Raw genomic sequence first — 17426 nt, 5'->3', positions numbered from 1 at the left:
CAAGTGTAAACAGAGTATTATTGCTCTAATAGTAGATATGCCATATAACAATAAAGTGAGATAACAACACACCATTTGTCTGCTGCTGTGGGTGTGAATTATCCAACACAGTTTTCAAAGATCTTATGATATATTGTTATATATTTTGTTTTTTGTTTTTTACAGTTGTTCATTAACATTGGTCGACAGCCGTTTCTCCAAATCATCCCGTTCTTGTTTGAATTTCTCACATATCTGTGTTGTCCTGCCCAGATTTAAAGCATTTGGTCTTGAATGCAGTGCTCCATACAGTCACTTTTCAAACTACTTAAACGTATATTCTTATTTTGATAAGTTCACCTGTTCCTTGTGTTACAAAATCCCTCAAGTGAGTGGCAGATGGGAGAGTGTACATATGTGCAGAAAAGTATACAGTGATCACTTGGTAGATGTAGGTGTATTGACCAGACCTGGCATGAGCTTTACAATGTAGCAGTAAAAGTCTATACCTGATGTTTCCTTATTAGTGTAGCAACCGAAGACTGAAATGATTTACTCATTTTACTAAAAATTTATCATGTAGCACAAATGAATAAAATATTCAAAATGTCTTTCCATTCCTTGTTTTAGTGCTCGTCACCAGATATATGGAGGTGATAACATTGTCCGTGAATGCTATCAAACAGAAGATGGTGAGCAATGCCAGATCATTGTTCCTTTTTGATTATTTGGTTATCTAGATTCAGCTGAAATAAACAGAGATGGTCACTCCAGGTTTTACCATCTCCCGTCCCACACTGTGCTGCTTTCATATACTGTAGTACCTGCTGAACTTTGAGTTCTTGTTGAAGGCTGCATCAGCATTTTCCAGCGACTATCGTTTCTGACATTTGACCTCAATCCCTGAGGCTAATTGGATCCTCAAGCATAACGTCAGCACTTTTACTTTGCAGAACTCTGTGGTCGCAGGATTAACTGTGAAGAACCAGACACCTAGTTTTCACCTTTGGTTGGTGAGATTGTTAACACAAGATACAGGCAGAATTTTGCAATGGGGACGAACAACTGTCTTAAAATGTCCAATCTGCAGTTAGGCTTTCAAATGATGCAAACACTAAAATAAACAAGTGGTTGCACCAACTTTCCTGTAGTGACTGTCACTGGCTACGCTTTGAAAAATTAGCTAACTATGTAAAAGGGCATACATTATTTAGTCAATAAGTATATTTACTTTACTATTCCCAAACAGTGACCAGTGTAAACACAGTAGGCTACATTCACATTTTGAAAGCGTAGCCTCAGGATCAACTACAACAGACAGACCTAAGATGCGTCAAGCAGACAAGTGTATGTGAGGTTACCTGAGGTGCCATTGTCCTGACTCAGGCGTGCATCCCCCAGGAGACACCTTTAGTCATGTTCCAGTGGGAAATCCTACAAGATGAGTAGGATGAATAACAGGTTAATGGAAAGAAAAACAGATAGGTCAAGTTCCGGCGGATTGCTATTGTAATAAAAACATTTTTTACTGTCTTGTAGTTTAGCAAAGACTGTGAAGGGAAAGAGGAACAGGAACTGGCTGCCATGCAAATAGGGAGTAGGTGGTCATAGGGATGTCAGAAACAGTTGACAAATGATCTTCTCAGTCTTCAAATGAGCAATGCTGGCTTTGTTTTCTGTTTTTCACCTATGTAGCTCTGGAGGAAATGTGAATTACTTTTTGTGTAGCTTGGGGAAGAGACGAGAGCAGCAACTTTGAAGCGGATTCAGTTTTTTTTAAGTTCTTCAGTGAAAATTGCAAAAGTGTGTTCACAGTAGTTTGCTTTTTTATTTTAAACTACATAATATGTGCTTTTATTTTATTTAAGGTTACCTTTATTCCACATTCTGTCTCCTTCCAGCTCCTGGTTGTGTAGGCGTGCTGACTGGAGGTAAGCCATGGAGGACGGGAAGCCAGTATGGGCTCCCCACCCCGCCGACGGGTTCCAGCTGGGCATGATCGTTGACATAGGAGCCGACACGCTCACCATAGAACCACTGAACCAGAGGGGCAAGGTGGGTCGTCACATACAAATACACACTCACATGCACACGTGCTACGTAGCTTTCTGTTTACAGGCAAATGGGTTAGGGACTGAGGTAGGTTGTTTTCCTTTTACATGGCTCAGCAAGTTGATGTGAGAATTGAACATGAATTGGTTGTTGTTTGCATTAATCCCAGGTGGGTCATCACCACATGGCTTTAATGAAAAAATGTCATGTATAAAATGAAAACTTTCTTTGTTTTCTATAATTTCATTGGTCCCTGTCTAAAGTGCGAGCTCAGTTATATAGGCGTTAGCACAACAATGTGTAAAATGTGAGAAACATGAGAGACCACATGTACAGTGGCATGAATAAATAAAGAGTGCAGCAGCAGGTGTGCTGATAGTGTTGCCTAGAGGGAGAGCGGCTCATTAGGAGGTAAAGGCCACCTGTTACACCTGAGCCGTCACATGTCCCCAGTAAGCAGGCCTCTGGTGTTTACAACAGCCATGCACCATAGCAGCTCCCTTTGCATGTGTTATCATCATAGAGTATATGGACCTTTCTGACATCAGACAGTTTGGCTTCTTAGAGTAGCAAAGGCACAGGTGTATCTAACAGCATTTCATTCAAGTGTCCAAGTAAGCTATGACAGGACTCAGGCAGCCAAACATAATTAAGTTTATTATTTCCTCTCAGCTTTTCTTTGTGTCATGTCGAAATGCTGTTATTGAATAATGTCTGTCCTGATGTGCCAGTGAGGCAGCATGCTAAACACCACTGCTCTCGTACTCGTATGTTTGTAGAGTAAAGTTCACAAGAATTAATCTTTTAATTTTTGGTTTAAAAATGCAGTTTTGTAGTTAGAAAACCTTAAGTTTGCACTTGGATCTGTAGAATTGGACGCAAGCAATTATCTAACCCCCCACTCACAGATAACTGAGTAGTATTAAGATTGTATGGTTTCACTAAATGACTCAATGAAATGCGATGTAAATCTTTAAGTTACATTCAGCTGGAAAAAATTTTAATGAGTTTGAAGTGAACCTCGGAAAAGCGTTGAATCATTATCAGTTCATGTCCTATCGCCAGGCAGAAAATCTGTTTCATTCACTGAGGGAATGAAAGGCCCATTGAGTGTGTTTTTTTACTGCAGTGTTGAACTCATTAGTGCCTCATCTCTGTGCATGGCTCTCAGCCTGGCTGCCTCTTCTTCTTTGTCAATTTTATCGGTTAGACATTTCTCACATGGTTGTTATTGTGGATGGGCATGTCCAGACTGAGCCAAGGTACTGTAGCAGGCACACAAAGCAGATTCTGTTTATGTTAACAAGCTGTTGGTGGTAATAAACCATGCATCATAGCTCAGGCTGGGTCACAATCACACACACACACAAGCAGCGGCATTGATATAGGAAGTGTAATGAATATGTAAATGGGGGGAAAGAGGCTTTATTACATTGATATATGCTGCAGGGAATAACCAGGCACAGTCACTGTTCTGCTTTAATCAAGCCACTCATGACTGATTCTTTAAATACTGAGCTTTGGTCGTTTTTAATAATACCGCATCTTGATTGGTTCCCACAAGAGCTGTTCAAAACACCAGCATCATCTCTCCTGCACCACACACACACATACTCGGTCACTCAGGTGTTCAGATCCTGTTGCGCTCCCACCAAATTATTCATTGTCCTGCCATGTCTCCCCTTGTTTCTCTCACAGCCGGCTTGTTCCATTGAGTTTATTTCCATTAACTCAGACTCTTAAACAATAGAGTGAGAATATCAGTAACTAATTCAGCCTGGGAACATGTCGCACCAAACATCATTACTGTGATCTTTAAGCATGATGAATGATTCATGTTTATGCACGCTTGCTTAGCTTTTTGTGATGTTTAATATGTCTCTGTTTTATGGGATGCGGGGAAAATTAGTTTTGTGTCATAAGCTTTTCAAATAACGATATGTAAACAATAAATAATCTTGTATTTAAAGTTGGCAGGGCCTTATGGAGACACTGTGACTTGAAGCATTTTATCATCAAAGCTGTTTATGTTACAGACCTTCCTTGCTCCAATGAGCCAAGTCTTCCCAGCAGAAGATGATGTCAACAAGCACGTGGATGACAACTGTAAGTTACTGACCTTCAGATGCTTGTAAGGTTATTATTGTTATTACTTTATAGAATTTCACAATTTAATTTTCTTGTCCTCCTGTGTGTTTTCTTCCTGTTTTCAGGTTCCCTTATGTATCTGAATGAAGCCACTCTTCTCAACAACGTTAGAGTGCGGTACAGTAAAGACCACATATACGTACGTTCTCCTCTTCTCCTGCACATGTCCCCATTAGTTTTAGTATAAATCCTTTATTACTATCCAGCTGCATCATGAGGAAAGAGAGTAACAAGTTAGAGGACAGAGGGAGAGAGGATCCCTATCCCAGTTTCCCTGGGGGAAAGGTACCAGGTGGTAAAGAGAGAAGGGAAGCTAACAGAGGGTCACAGAGTCAGACTGGCAAACCCAATCCTGATCCCAGTCACTCACTTAGGAAATGAGGGACAGCTGGTAGATGAGAGAAGAAAGACAGGGAAACAAGTCAAGGTGTGTCTCAGCAGCCTTCTCCGGGCTCATTTTCACCTCTGTTGTCTCTCATTGTTCAATAATTTATCTGTATTTTTTGCTGTCTATTAATGCTCTCTAAATGCAGAGTCCTTAACCATTGCTGTCTTTACCTCTCTTACAGACTTATGTGGCCAATATCTTGATAGCTGTGAATCCCTACTATGACATCCCCAAACTGTACGGCCCTGATGCCATCAAGTCGTACCAGGGGAAGTCACTCGGCACTCTGCCGCCTCACGTCTATGCTATAGGTGAGAGCTCACACCCAGCTAATCACTGTTACAAGGACAATGCAGCAGAGTATATAACAACAAGCTCAAGCTATGTTATTCAAAAAGCATACCAACAACATTCCCTCTGAAGGCTGAGATATCCTGAGGTTATTTTATGAACAGCCTTGGTGTTATCTTGAGTTAACCTTGCACAACTAAAACAAGGAATGTAGAGTAGGAACGCACAATATCTCTTTTTTCCCACCGATACCAATAACCAATGACTTCTTATAACAATGCCCATGCCATTAACCAGTAACTTCCTGCTTCTCATAACCGATGCCAATACCAATAACAGATAACATTTTTGATAGTTTATATACACCTGAGGTTAAGAAAGGCTAATATGTAGTGAGTAGAGATGAATTTAACATTATAGGTCCCCCTCTGACCAAATAATATAACTCACATCACTACTGTATCACATCACAACAAAAACAAGAACAGTTATGACTCTTCAAAAATCTATATTTATTATTATTTCAAAATAAACTTATGATACAAATGGACTGAACATGAGTGAAATCAAGGCAATGTTGGCTAATCATAATTGGCTCTAGAAATGTCATTATCAGACTTCTCTGTGTATTTTGGCCAATAATTATCTGTACAGATGGTTATCGTGCATCCCTATTGTAGAGTAATTTGCAGTGTCAACAATGGCATTATATCTGTAATATTGAAATTTTATCAAGACAACTTCACAGCTATTTGCATTGTGGCATTATTATTATGTACTGATTTGTAAGTAATCATAGATATTTTTTTTCCCTTTTCAGCTGACAAAGCCTACAGGGACATGAAGGTTTTAAAGATCAGCCAGTCCATCATAGTTTCTGGTGAATCTGGTGCTGGAAAGACAGAAAACACCAAGTTTGTTCTCAGGTATGAAGTCAGTGTGAATTCTTCTCTTTCCTTTGCCCTCATCCCTTTTCTGGTTGTGTGTTCCACCTCATTGAGAGTCACTAATGGTGTTTTGCAAATCTCTGCCAAAAAACAACAATGAACAATACAACATTAGCGTGGACGCCATCTGCTATGAAACAAGCAGAAATTATGACACCTGCACACTTGTCCTCTGTTTTTTTTTATGTTTTCCTTCTCTGAAGGAGAAATTGAAATAAGCCAAGGAGTACTCCATTATTGTCTGTGCAGCTATATATCTTGCACCTGTAAAGGAAAGCCACTGTACCTGTAGTAGTGTTAGTGTCTTTAAACTCTCTCTCATTTCTATCCTATAGGTATCTGACCACAACATATGGAAGTGGTCAAGATATTGATGAGAGAATTGTAGAAGGTAATATGTTGAATAATTAAAAACTTACATATGTTTGTTGTATTTTGGTGGTAGTGTGATCCTGATCATTTTTTACTCTTTTTTATTTTATTTTGAACCTCAGCAAATCCCCTTCTTGAGGCCTTTGGAAATGCAAAAACAGTCCGCAATAATAACAGCAGTCGCTTTGGGAAGTTTGTGGAAATCCACTTCAATGAGAAGGTAAGGGATGGGCGATTGATGCTCCAAGTTGATTTGTAAGTCACTATGTGTGGAACATGGATTCAAGAATTTGCTTTTGAGCCCTGATTTTCCTTTTGTTTCGCCAGAACGCAGTCGTGGGTGGATTTGTTTCCCATTATTTGTTAGAGAAGTCAAGGATTTGCATGCAGAGTAATGACGAGAGGAACTACCACATCTTCTACAGGCTGTGTGCTGGGGCATCTGAGGACATCAAGAAGAATCTGCATCTAGACTCCCCAGACAGTTTCAGGGTCAGTGAGCTAATGTGGACCCCAGAGACTGGGGTGTTAATGTTTCTCAGACAAAGAACACATACAGTATAATACTGCACTGTGAGCCAGTGTAATGTAATTTAAGTGAAATGAAACTGAGCAGAACTCAGCATTTTGAAGGCTGTTTGATAATGTAAACAGGTTTTCTCAGTTTTTTGTTGTAAGCATTGGGGGCCATGCACTTGAGGTTATTTTTAGTGACATCTCCACAAGAACCAAAGGGTCCTCCCTAGTGAAATCAACCTCTCCTCAGTAACCAAATATTTTGCAATTGAATTCTGTCCTGTTCAAATGTAATTATCAGCTCAGCAGGGGCAAAGTCAGAGAGCATAAAGGTGTTTATCCCAGACGTTATTTCCTTCTACATGCTCTACAAAACAGAGCAACAAGCAGCTCAAGCTGTTCCTTCACATGTTTATCATAGTGTCATTATATCAGGTCCCTGAGGTGACACCCACATCAACAGAGGCAATTACTTCATGCAATTCACCACTAGTCAGCTGTGGAGCAATATTAGAAGACAGCAGAGTAAATCTTTTAGATGCTGAAAATCAATACAAATATCCCCAGTATGTGTTGATACTGTGCCTGAATTGAATTTATCAAAGTACTAATTATGTTTAAGTGTTTTCTAAGATGATTTTTCTCTGTCGCAGTATCTGAACCGAGGATGCACCAGATACTTTGCCTGCGGGGACTCCGATAAACAAATTATGCAGAATCGCAAGAGTCCTGAGGTAATGTCACGTCATGTCCCTGTTTGATCGCTCCAGTTCAATACACAATTACTGTTGACATGTTTTTTGGGTTACATTTTACCTACTGTGTGGAAAAGTATTAAATGCCAAGAAACAAAGGCCTAAAATATCTTGTAATGTAACGCTATTAAATTATTTCCTGTGCAATAAATCATTCAGATACAGTATACAGTATTGTTTTGAGCACACACTGGACTGAAAGCAAATCCCAAACCATATTTAAGAAAGTCTGCTGCAAAGGTGATATGATATGCAGAAAGTGATCAATCACAATATTTTATGCCAAGAAATTCGTTCAGGTCTGTATATTTGATGAATTATGTAAAACATGAAAAAGAGCCAGTGCCTTGTTGAGTTGCAGTGCAAAGCCTGAAGGAGACATGTAATTAATATCATGAAACAATTAGAAGAATAAGTGTGACAGGTTGCTCTCTCAGGGACTAATTATGCATGTTCATTTCACTTCTTGTTTTCTAGGATAGAATAATATCTTCTTTTGTGCTAATCAAAATTTCAGATGCAACAGTGGTAAACAAAGGAGATGCTTTCAGTTTAGAATGTGTTTATTTAACCAAGAGCATTAAAATAAGTGCAGTGATTGAATCATATTTTACCTTAAAGGCCAAATAAAACCTTTATTCTTATTTTTTTGTTTTTTTTTTTGTTTTACTGTAATTCATCCTTACTCATACTTTTATATTGAAATATTGTAATCTCACAGATTCTTTCTAGATGCTCAGAGACAGTAATATGTTATTGGATTAACTGTGTGTTTTTGAAATATGAGAAAATCTTGAAAATTATAATTGTAAAACGCTTTACTTTAACACATCAATGATTTGAAGTGCTTTCATCATAGATGCGAATAATGCATGTATTATGAAGGGGTTTTTATTCCAAATGCTCACCGTAGTTTGAGATTACAAAGTCTGTGAATAGAAGCTCTGTGTGGTTGTAAGTACACTGTGTGTTATATTAACATGGTTCTAATGAAGTCATTGTGCATCTGTCTGTCCCAACACGTGTCTCTGTTACTGTAAATAGGACAATCAGGTGATGTTTCTTTTTTTATCAGGGCTTTGTGCTCCCTACTCTTTATCCTGTATTCTTCCTAAAGTAAACACTGAGATGCTCAGGTTTTACATGCTGCTGTTTGTAGTGCATGCTTCCTCTTTGTCTGCATGTGTCTGCCTGGATTGGGTGAGGTCGGGGCTGGGTGGTGCTTTGATTGAAAAATACAAAGGATGTTTGCTTACTCAGCTTTTTTTTTTTTTCAGTAATACAGTACAAGGCAGGGCTGCACAATTATTGTACAGTATATTTCCCATAGTGACAATAAATATTTGTTTAAGACTGACATTGTATTTTGCAGGTTTGCCATCAGTTAAAGTATTTTATTCCCATCAATGCAATAACTGTGAATGGTCTCTTATATTACATTAAGAGTATACATTTAGTCATAATTGTGCAGCAGATTGATCTATAATCTTGATTTTTGAAGTGGTCTAGTCCAGTGACATTTTTTTTACTGCATGCCTGTGCTGTTTTCATCACTCCTGACATGCTGCTGAATTTTAGAGCAGATCTGTCTTTCCCTTAAATATATAAATACTTCAATTATTAAGACATTTGGAGACAAAGCCACTGTGCCAGAGGAGCTGTAGTTTATAGGATGGTGTGTTTGCTGTGTTTTGTTGGTGGGGGCACTTTTTACATGTTACTGTAGTGTAAAATATTTCTCTCACTGATATTCATGGTTGCATCTCATTTGTAACTCATAAATATTCCCCATTTCTCCTGTCTATTTCTTTTGCAGCATCTAAAGGTCGGTGCTCTGAAGGATCCTCTTCTTGACGACCAGGGCGACTTCAACAGGATGTGTGTGGCCATGAAGAAGATTGGTCTGGATGACACTGAGAAGCTGGACCTGTTCAGGGTGGTTGCTGGTGTTCTGCATCTGGGGAACATTGACTTTGAGGAAACAGGGAGCTCCTCAGGTGAGGAACAACATGTATTGATGTATCTCTTCAGAAGTTGCATTGCAGCTTCCAGTACACTCTTTTTGTTGTTGGCATTGTTTGTCCTTTTAGCCATGGGGATTTATCACTATTCATAAACACAATCAAGGCCATCAAATTTTTTAGCTATTCTGCTGCCACAAATTTACTTCCTCTTTTGTACAAGTTGCTATCAGTTCATTTACTGTACAGTTGTAATTGTGAGCTCTTAGAGTCTACACTTGTGTGTGATTAGATTGGTGTACATATTTGAAGACCAGCCATATGTCCTTGGATGTCACAACAATTTTCTGTAACCCTGGCAACCATTATCTATGCCCCTGACTTCTTTTTCACTCTTTATCTTCCTATCTGTACAGTCAGTGCAGTGTCTCTGTGGAGTAAATAAATACAGTTAAAAGTTTTTTGAAGGCACTTTTTAACAGTTTCCCTTCATACGATGAATGACTGCTGCTAAATCTTCCAAAACTGCGTGTACCACTTTACTCACTTTTTGATATGCTAATTTTGTAAGTAAATGGTGTATGCAACTTGTGGGATAGTGTGATTACAAAGATGTTAAATTAATTGTGTTTTTAAAATTATAGATGAACCATCCTAACACCCGTCAGTTCAGCAGAAAACTGGTTCTGTAAAACCCACAAAAAGGAAAATACAAGGAATGGCTTATATAACTCTTCCTGTGTGTTTCAGGTGGCTGTGTCCTAAAAAATCAGTCAGGTCAGACTTTGGAGTACTGCGCTGATCTGCTGGGTCTTGACAAAGACGATCTGCGTGTCAGCCTCACCACAAGAGTCATGCTCACTACAGCAGGGGGCGCCAAAGGAACAGTTATCAAGTAAGAAAGTGTGGCTTCCAGCTTTTCAGACTCTTTACAACTTCTTTTGGTAATTTATTTTTATGGGGAAAATTATCTTCTTTTTTTTCTTTTTTTTGAGGCTACTGCCAGTGTTAACTAACAAATACATCCATCAACTGAAATTAAATGAGTGAAGGCAGTGAGCCTAGGATGAATCTAAAAATAGCTAATAATCCTTAGACAGAGATTAACCAACCAGAATTTAATCGGCACAGGCAATGGATAGGCAGTTGTTGCTGTACTTATCTGTACTAGTCTGCTAAGTATTAAGATGTCTTTATTGTGCAAAATGAGGCGATTAAATCCGAGCACTGAATTAAGCCTGTTATTTGATCGTCTTAATATAAGAGAGAACAGTATATGACAGATCTGATTATTTAATGCCACAACGTGCTCATCTTCATTTTCACAGTAGACACAGGAAAACACTTTATTTTCCTTAGGTAACCTCTACTTCTGTACAGTATGATTGCACATTGTTTTCAGGCAGGTTAAAACATACTCTGAGGAGAATATGGTGCAGTCCTTGTGGCATTACTATGTAGTTTTGGTGGTGATGTGGTGTTTGAGTGATGGGGCCAGGTTTGGTAGATTAATATTTCAGGAGGGCCAGATGCTGGGCTGGCCTGGAAGTGTTTTCTCCACATAAATAATGCAGCCTGTATCTGAGGAGGCAGGCGAGCATGGCAGCAGTACAGTAAAGACCCTGGTGTCTGGGGAGCAGGTGGAGCTAAGGGGTCCTGGCTTTGTCATTAAGCCCCAGACAGATCCACTCTACCCCTGGGAGGTTGAGGGTAAGAGAGGGGGTGGTGGACATGATCAGGGATGACTGAGCCTCTAGTGTGCATATGAAATATTGTAACTGATAAAAAAAATGCCTGTCAGAAAACACATGAAATTCTTATAATTAATCTACGTAAGACCTTCTGCATTTAACTTTTGTTGTCACAGTGAAACAGAGAAAAGCTAACCTGTTCTCGTGAGAGACATGATAAGTCGACTTTTCCTGTTTGTAATGGATGAGGGTTATTCTTCTCATGAAGACTGGGTGGGTGGAATATCAAAAGAAAGACAGTGGGTAAAGCAAAAAAAGAGCTTTCTATTTTAAATTCATCCTCTCCTCAGCAGGGACAGCTGAGGTGAACTCTGGGCCACTGTGGAACTGAACTTTGTCCATACCTTCAACCCCTCTAAATAATTTAATATAAATGGTGTTGAAGTGTCATTAGACAGCCAAGTAGAGTTCAAGGTTCACATCTTAGTTTGAATAGGCTATGTTCTCTTTGGCTTAGAAAGCCTAATTTTAAAATGATCACCTAGCTTGACTATAAGGATCAGAGGGGGGTGACACTGTGGCAAAATGTGTCAGATTAACAAATCTAAGATTTTCCTGCCACATAAAAGTTGGGCTGATTTTAAAAAAGAAAAAGAAATGGATTTAACAGGAGATTTGCATGTCCCAGTTTCGGACTGTCCCTCACTGCCCCACTTTGTGTTTCCCTCTAGGGTGCCTCTAAAGGTGGAACAGGCAAACAATGCCCGCGATGCCCTGGCCAAGGCAGTGTACAGCCGCCTCTTCGATCATGTGGTCAAACGAGTAAACCAGTGTTTCCCTTTCCAGACGTCCTCCAACTTCATCGGGGTGCTGGACATCGCTGGGTTTGGTAATGAAATGCAGTTAGTCTACTACAAAATGTGGACGTTTCAATTAAACTTAACATATTGTGTATGTTTAGGCCATCATAGCTATTGACAGAATTGACCAACTGAAAATCAGCATCCACATACCCTTCATTTTGTCTTGGTGGCACATTTGTCCATTGGTTTGTTCATTCAGTCTAAAGAGACACTGTCTGTACAGCATGTTTCCTAATAGAAGTACCCTAATACATTGCATGCACGCTCATCATTACCAAGGCTTCTGCATGAGAATTAATTTTCTTCGCTGCCATAATTAACACAAGCTTTACAAATTTTTTCATTCTGGAATTAATTGAAATATATGTTTTTTTCTGTTTATATCTCCTCTCAGAGTATTTTGAGCACAACAGCTTTGAGCAGTTCTGTATTAATTACTGCAATGAGAAGCTGCAGCAGTTCTTCAACGAGCGTATTCTCAAAGAGGTGGGTGAGCGCTGTGTGGATTAAGGTGATTCAGTGCGGTTTACCTCTGTTATCCTGGGAAACCTGCCACGTCATGTCACTCACAAGCCAAACTTAGTGACTTTCTCACAAGCCAGGAGGAAGAGGCTGGCACTCACTAAGCTCCTCTGTCTTTTTTCTCTGTGTGTGTGTATATTTTCCCTACGTCTCTCCGGTGCGCTCTCTCATTAGAATGCTAATTTCTCAAGGGACATGATGAGGCTTGTTTCTCTCCTGTGATCTCTTAGTGTTATTCTCCTCCAAGGTTTCCAATTAATACACTGCAATTCTAGTTAAAGCCTCTGTCTCATTATCTGAACCCTATGTTGTGGGTTTGATGTTTTGTTTTTTGTCTGTTTGTCTTTTTGAGATGTTCTGAAACCAGTGAGAACATTTTTTTTGTGTGTGTGTGTTGATTTTTGCCATTTTCTGGACATGTCTGTACAGGAGCAAGAACTGTATCAAAAGGAAGGGCTTGGAGTGAATGAGGTGCATTATGTTGACAATCAGGACTGCATAGGTGAGTTCATCCGAGACATCTTTCCTCCCCAAATCCATGTTAACCCTTGAAGATGTGTGCAGTCATTTTGATCACTTCCTTGTGTGGACGTTCACTTTTCAAAAGTTGATTCAGTGTCGAAAATAAAGAAGTTTCTAGGCAACACATACTTCAAAACAAATTGCAATGCCACACTTTGAACATACAGTACGTATCTGCTTGAGCTGGGTTCAAAATCAAAGGTACATACAGTATGTCAAGGCTGTCCATGTACTGATATCTTCCTGTATCTCGTACATTGGGTGATTGGAAGTGGAAAGAGATCTGTCGAGTGACAACCGAGGACATCATTATCAAGTGTCGCCTTTGAGAGCCTGTATAACGCACAAGTACTGACCAAGATGTGGCTCTCTGTAGAACCCACACACCACACATCTACAGAGCCTGGTTCAGGCGTAACAACATCGACTCACCTATGTGGCGTCGGAGCAGCGAAAATATACCTGTCAGCTGGGACAAAAATACCGACTTCTCATTATTGTAGAAACGGTCATATCCATGAGTCTGAGGGGAGCAAGCGTAATGACTGAGTATTTGTGGGTTTACGGCATCTTTTGTGTTATGTGAGGCTGGAGAAATGATATCCCCTCGTCTTTGTTGTCTCTGTCCTCAAATAAATCCCCAAATCAATGGGATGAAGTAGTCAGTCTATCAAGGTGGAGCAGTTTGATTTGTATTTCAAAGGCTGTGATTATTCAGGGTGCGAGGTTAACTGACAACCGTGAATAACATTTACGACTTGCAAATGACCGTTTGCGTTGGCCATTAATTCACTCATCAGTCTTCGGGATTTATGCACAGGTGCTTGTTCATGCAAATTTTTCCTAAGGTCCTTGGCTATTAGATTTTATTCCACAACAGCAAGCTGCATGAATAATTCAGATTTGTGGCTAAATGAGCATCCTGATGATGAGCATGGTTTGTGCTCTGAATATTCACATCCAGAAACAGTAAAAAGTGGAAATTTCCAATAAATCAAATGTTTCAGAACCTGAATCTAACTGTAAGTGATATTGTAACTTCTTTACCATATCGGCTCCTGCTGCCACCTCGCACCTTCCTTAAGCACTGTTGCGGAGATAGTGTTCATCAGTCTTGTTGTGGTTTGGATTATGTTAAAAGAACCTCTCGACATGTCATATCCTACTACATACATCTCAAAGAGACATTCTATGGCTGCACATAAAGACAAATAATAATACAGTGGTTGACAGATAAATATTTGTTCTTTCTAGACCTCGTGGAAGCAAAACTGGTGGGAGTCCTGGACATTTTGGATGAAGAGAACCGGCTTCCTCAGCCCAGTGACCAACACTTTGCACTGGCTGTTCACAGCAAACATAAAGACCATTTCAGACTGACGGTCAGTCCTCTCAGCTGTGCTCCCTCTCTCTCACCCTCCTACTCTCCCCTTCCACTATGTTTCTTATTCTCTCCCTCCCTTTGTCTTTCCCTTCTCCCATGTGCTATTATTCTCTTTCTTTGTGTATTAAGCTCTTTTGTGACACCAGGGAGCAGTGTAACTGCACAGTGCTCCTGCCATTGTGGTCTTTTTCACTCTGTCTGCTTGTTACAGCAGTTTTGTGAATAACACGCAGTCCCACTCCCTCGCTCTGTCTCTGTCTTTGTCGCTATTGTTTGCCTGCTGCCTGTATCTCTGCAAGCATGAAATCCTTTTAGCAATGTAGCCTTGACACCAGTTCAAGCTTTAGATTAGAGGTGGCTGGCTGCAACCACACTCTACTGCAGAGAGAGTTATACTTAAATAAATATTCTATACACTAAACAAGTGGAAACACATTAATCTTAATCATAAGTGCTTCATATGCCGCAGGCTAACATTTCTGCAATTCAGTTTTCACACTTTAAAGATAATTTATTATGGTTTTCTTCTTTAATAGCACTAATGGAGCTTAAAGTGCTGGTTGCTACATTTTATATTTCATTATACGAATAATGTTGTGGTCCTTTATAATACTTGTCCACATAAGATGAATATAGCATTTATAAAATATATATTTGGACTGTCTCCAGTTGTTTTTCCTTGTAAATTCACAAAATAACTACAAATTGACCGGTACACAGTGAGAAGATCTTGTTTTTCGCAGGACCTCATTGATCTGAATGTTTCACTCTACAAACCAGCACTCCTCATTCAGCAGTGGGGTGGATAAACAAGCTTTTCTTTTGTAGAGACAGTGATGGATGATCAAAGCAGTGTAATTTAATATGATTTGCTTTCTTCCTCTTCTTAGGTTCCCAGGAAGTCAAAGTTGACCATTCACAGGAATCTCCGAGATGATGAGGGCTTCATCATCCGGCACTTTGCTGGAGCTGTCTGCTATGAAACGGTCCGTCGTAACACAAACATTATTATACAGAGCTATTTAAGCTTGGTGGTGTTACCATACTAATGTGGAATGTATTTTTTCCACATGCTTATGTTATGTGCATACAGTACATAGGAGTTACATAAGTGGAGTAGTTAGCAGTTAAAGCTTATTAAAAACGAAGGAAGCAAATCAATGTTGTTCACGGTTAAGTAATCAATAATGTTTGTGATTTCTTTCTTGAAAAATCTCATATATACTGAAGCATATTTGTTGTCCTGTTAAAAAATCTCACAACTGTACAACTCTTATGCTGAGAAAAGTTGCCTCTGTGAAGTGTGCTGTTTGCTGCAGGGATCGAGCCATTCTTTATTTGTATTTTAATGTAGTGCATCTGTGTAAAATCTACCACTACATGAATGCATGCATGTGCATGTGTGTGCCCACAGACTCGGTTTGTGGAGAAGAATAATGATGCCCTCCACATGTCCCTGGAGAGTTTAGTTTGTGAATCAAAAGACAAATTTGTCCGAGAGCTGTTTGAGAACTCCAGCACCACCAAGGACTCCAAACAGAAGGCAGGCAAACTCGGCTTCATCAGCGTTGGCAACAAGTTCAAGGTCAGTGTGGCTGTTAAAGTTTGTAATTTTTTTCTGTTAGCACAAAGTCCCAGAAGTCGAGGAAAACCTGCTCATTTTTAGTATAGCATTACATTATTTAAATTTCACAATAATAAACAATGACCCAAATAGAGGAATAAACGTGTTATCTGTCACTCAATTCTCATTCAATCCTAACATTTTTTGTGTTGTTTTGAGACCTGTAAATTGCAAATATAATACAAGTTCGACAGAGAGTGTTGTCCTACTGGACTAGTTTGAAACAAACAATCGATGCATGAAAAACAGGGAGACAGCCACAGAACTGTGGAATAGTTTACAATGCTGTATCGTCTGTCTTTGCTTCTTTTCTAACTCTAGTCTCCAGATCTGTAACTTCTTTCCTTTCCACTCTCCCAACCCTTTTTCTCCTCATCATTCAGGGTTCCCCTCTTAGGTTTCCTCCAGTCTCCCTTCTCTTTCCCCTGAGAAAAACTTTATTGGTGGATAAAGCTGGATAAAGCCAGCTTGAGGTATAATAGAGATGAGTTGGGAAAAAAAAGAGAATGCCTGAATGTCTCTTTCTTTCTTTCTCACAAGTGTTTAGAGTGAGGGGAGAACTCAACCTTCAGCAGCATTTTCCAACAACAGTCAGCTTCCTTTTATCTATCACTTACTTATATCGCACCAACTATCTTCTGTATATCTTCTATTCTTCTTTATTACAAATGTAGACGCTTTGCTTGAAACATGGACAAAGGCTCAAAGACGATGTGGGTGTTTTATTAGGGCACCTATAGCCAATGGGACAAGATGTGTTCATATTCAAATGTTCTTAGACATTTTCAAAGCAGCATTAGTTTACTGGTTCATTTATAAGTCATTACATTCATGCACAACATGCCTTATACTGTAAGCGCAATAATTTTTCCTTCCTGTGTTGGCTCTCTTCATGACGAACTTTTAAAACCAAACTATGATCCAACTGTTGTTTTTGTACCCACAGACCCAACTGAACCTGCTGCTGGAGAAGCTGCGCAGCACTGTGAGTAAAATTTATGTAATTTCCTGCTCCGAATCAATATAAATAAATCACCCTCTGACAACAAAATGTGTGTGTTGAATGTGTAAACACATATTACAGTACTTCTATACATGTTTTTATTCATATGCCTGTTAAAGGCAGACAATTTTCCCTGATTAATGTGTGTGCGTGTGTGTGTGTGTGTGTGTAGGGCTCCAGTTTCATTCGCTGTGTGAAACCCAACCTGAAAATGGTCAGCCACCAGTTTGAAGGAGCTCTGATTCTCTCACAGCTACAGTGCTCAGGTGGGTTTTGAAAAAAGTATGGGTACCATACTACTTCTATGGCGACATATTCACGATTTACAATTTCTCAGCCATTTACAGTCAAGTTCACGTTCTTGAGATAGACGACAATACTGAAACATATTTTGATAAAATATGAATG

General features: G+C 39.4%; 1 protein-coding gene across 4 annotated transcripts in view; it reads left to right on the top strand.

Moving 5' to 3' along the window:
• myo6b (myosin VIb) overlaps positions 1-17426 on the top strand; it is a 40908-nt gene that overhangs the window by 7468 nt on the left and 16014 nt on the right. For 2 of the 4 annotated variants that reach the window (XM_085768463.1, XM_085768460.1), the window contains exons 3-21: positions 1896-2034; positions 4068-4137; positions 4245-4318; positions 4749-4878; positions 5679-5784; positions 6141-6196; positions 6300-6397; positions 6505-6669; positions 7347-7427; positions 9265-9445; positions 10160-10304; positions 11832-11989; positions 12358-12449; positions 12915-12987; positions 14262-14389; positions 15282-15377; positions 15806-15976; positions 16962-17000; positions 17191-17284. In XM_085768463.1, the coding sequence (XP_085624589.1) occupies positions 1918-2034; positions 4068-4137; positions 4245-4318; positions 4749-4878; positions 5679-5784; positions 6141-6196; positions 6300-6397; positions 6505-6669; positions 7347-7427; positions 9265-9445; positions 10160-10304; positions 11832-11989; positions 12358-12449; positions 12915-12987; positions 14262-14389; positions 15282-15377; positions 15806-15976; positions 16962-17000; positions 17191-17284 (2074 nt within the window). In that variant the 5' untranslated portion in view covers positions 1896-1917. Of the gene's footprint in view, positions 1-1880; positions 2035-4067; positions 4138-4244; positions 4319-4748; positions 4879-5678; positions 5785-6140; positions 6197-6299; positions 6398-6504; positions 6670-7346; positions 7428-9264; positions 9446-10159; positions 10305-11831; positions 11990-12357; positions 12450-12914; positions 12988-14261; positions 14390-15281; positions 15378-15805; positions 15977-16961; positions 17001-17190; positions 17285-17426 lie in introns of all 4 variants that reach the window. The other 2 variants (XM_085768462.1, XM_085768461.1) reach the window with 1 other exon arrangement.

The sequence above is a fragment of the Trachurus japonicus genome, chromosome 22, assembly GCF_045865225.1.
Source record: "Trachurus japonicus isolate A0001 chromosome 22, Traja_1.0".
Lineage (NCBI taxonomy): Eukaryota > Metazoa > Chordata > Actinopteri > Carangiformes > Carangidae > Trachurus > Trachurus japonicus.
Note: the sequence above shows the minus strand (reverse complement) of the source record. Positions and strands in the feature narration are given on the sequence as shown.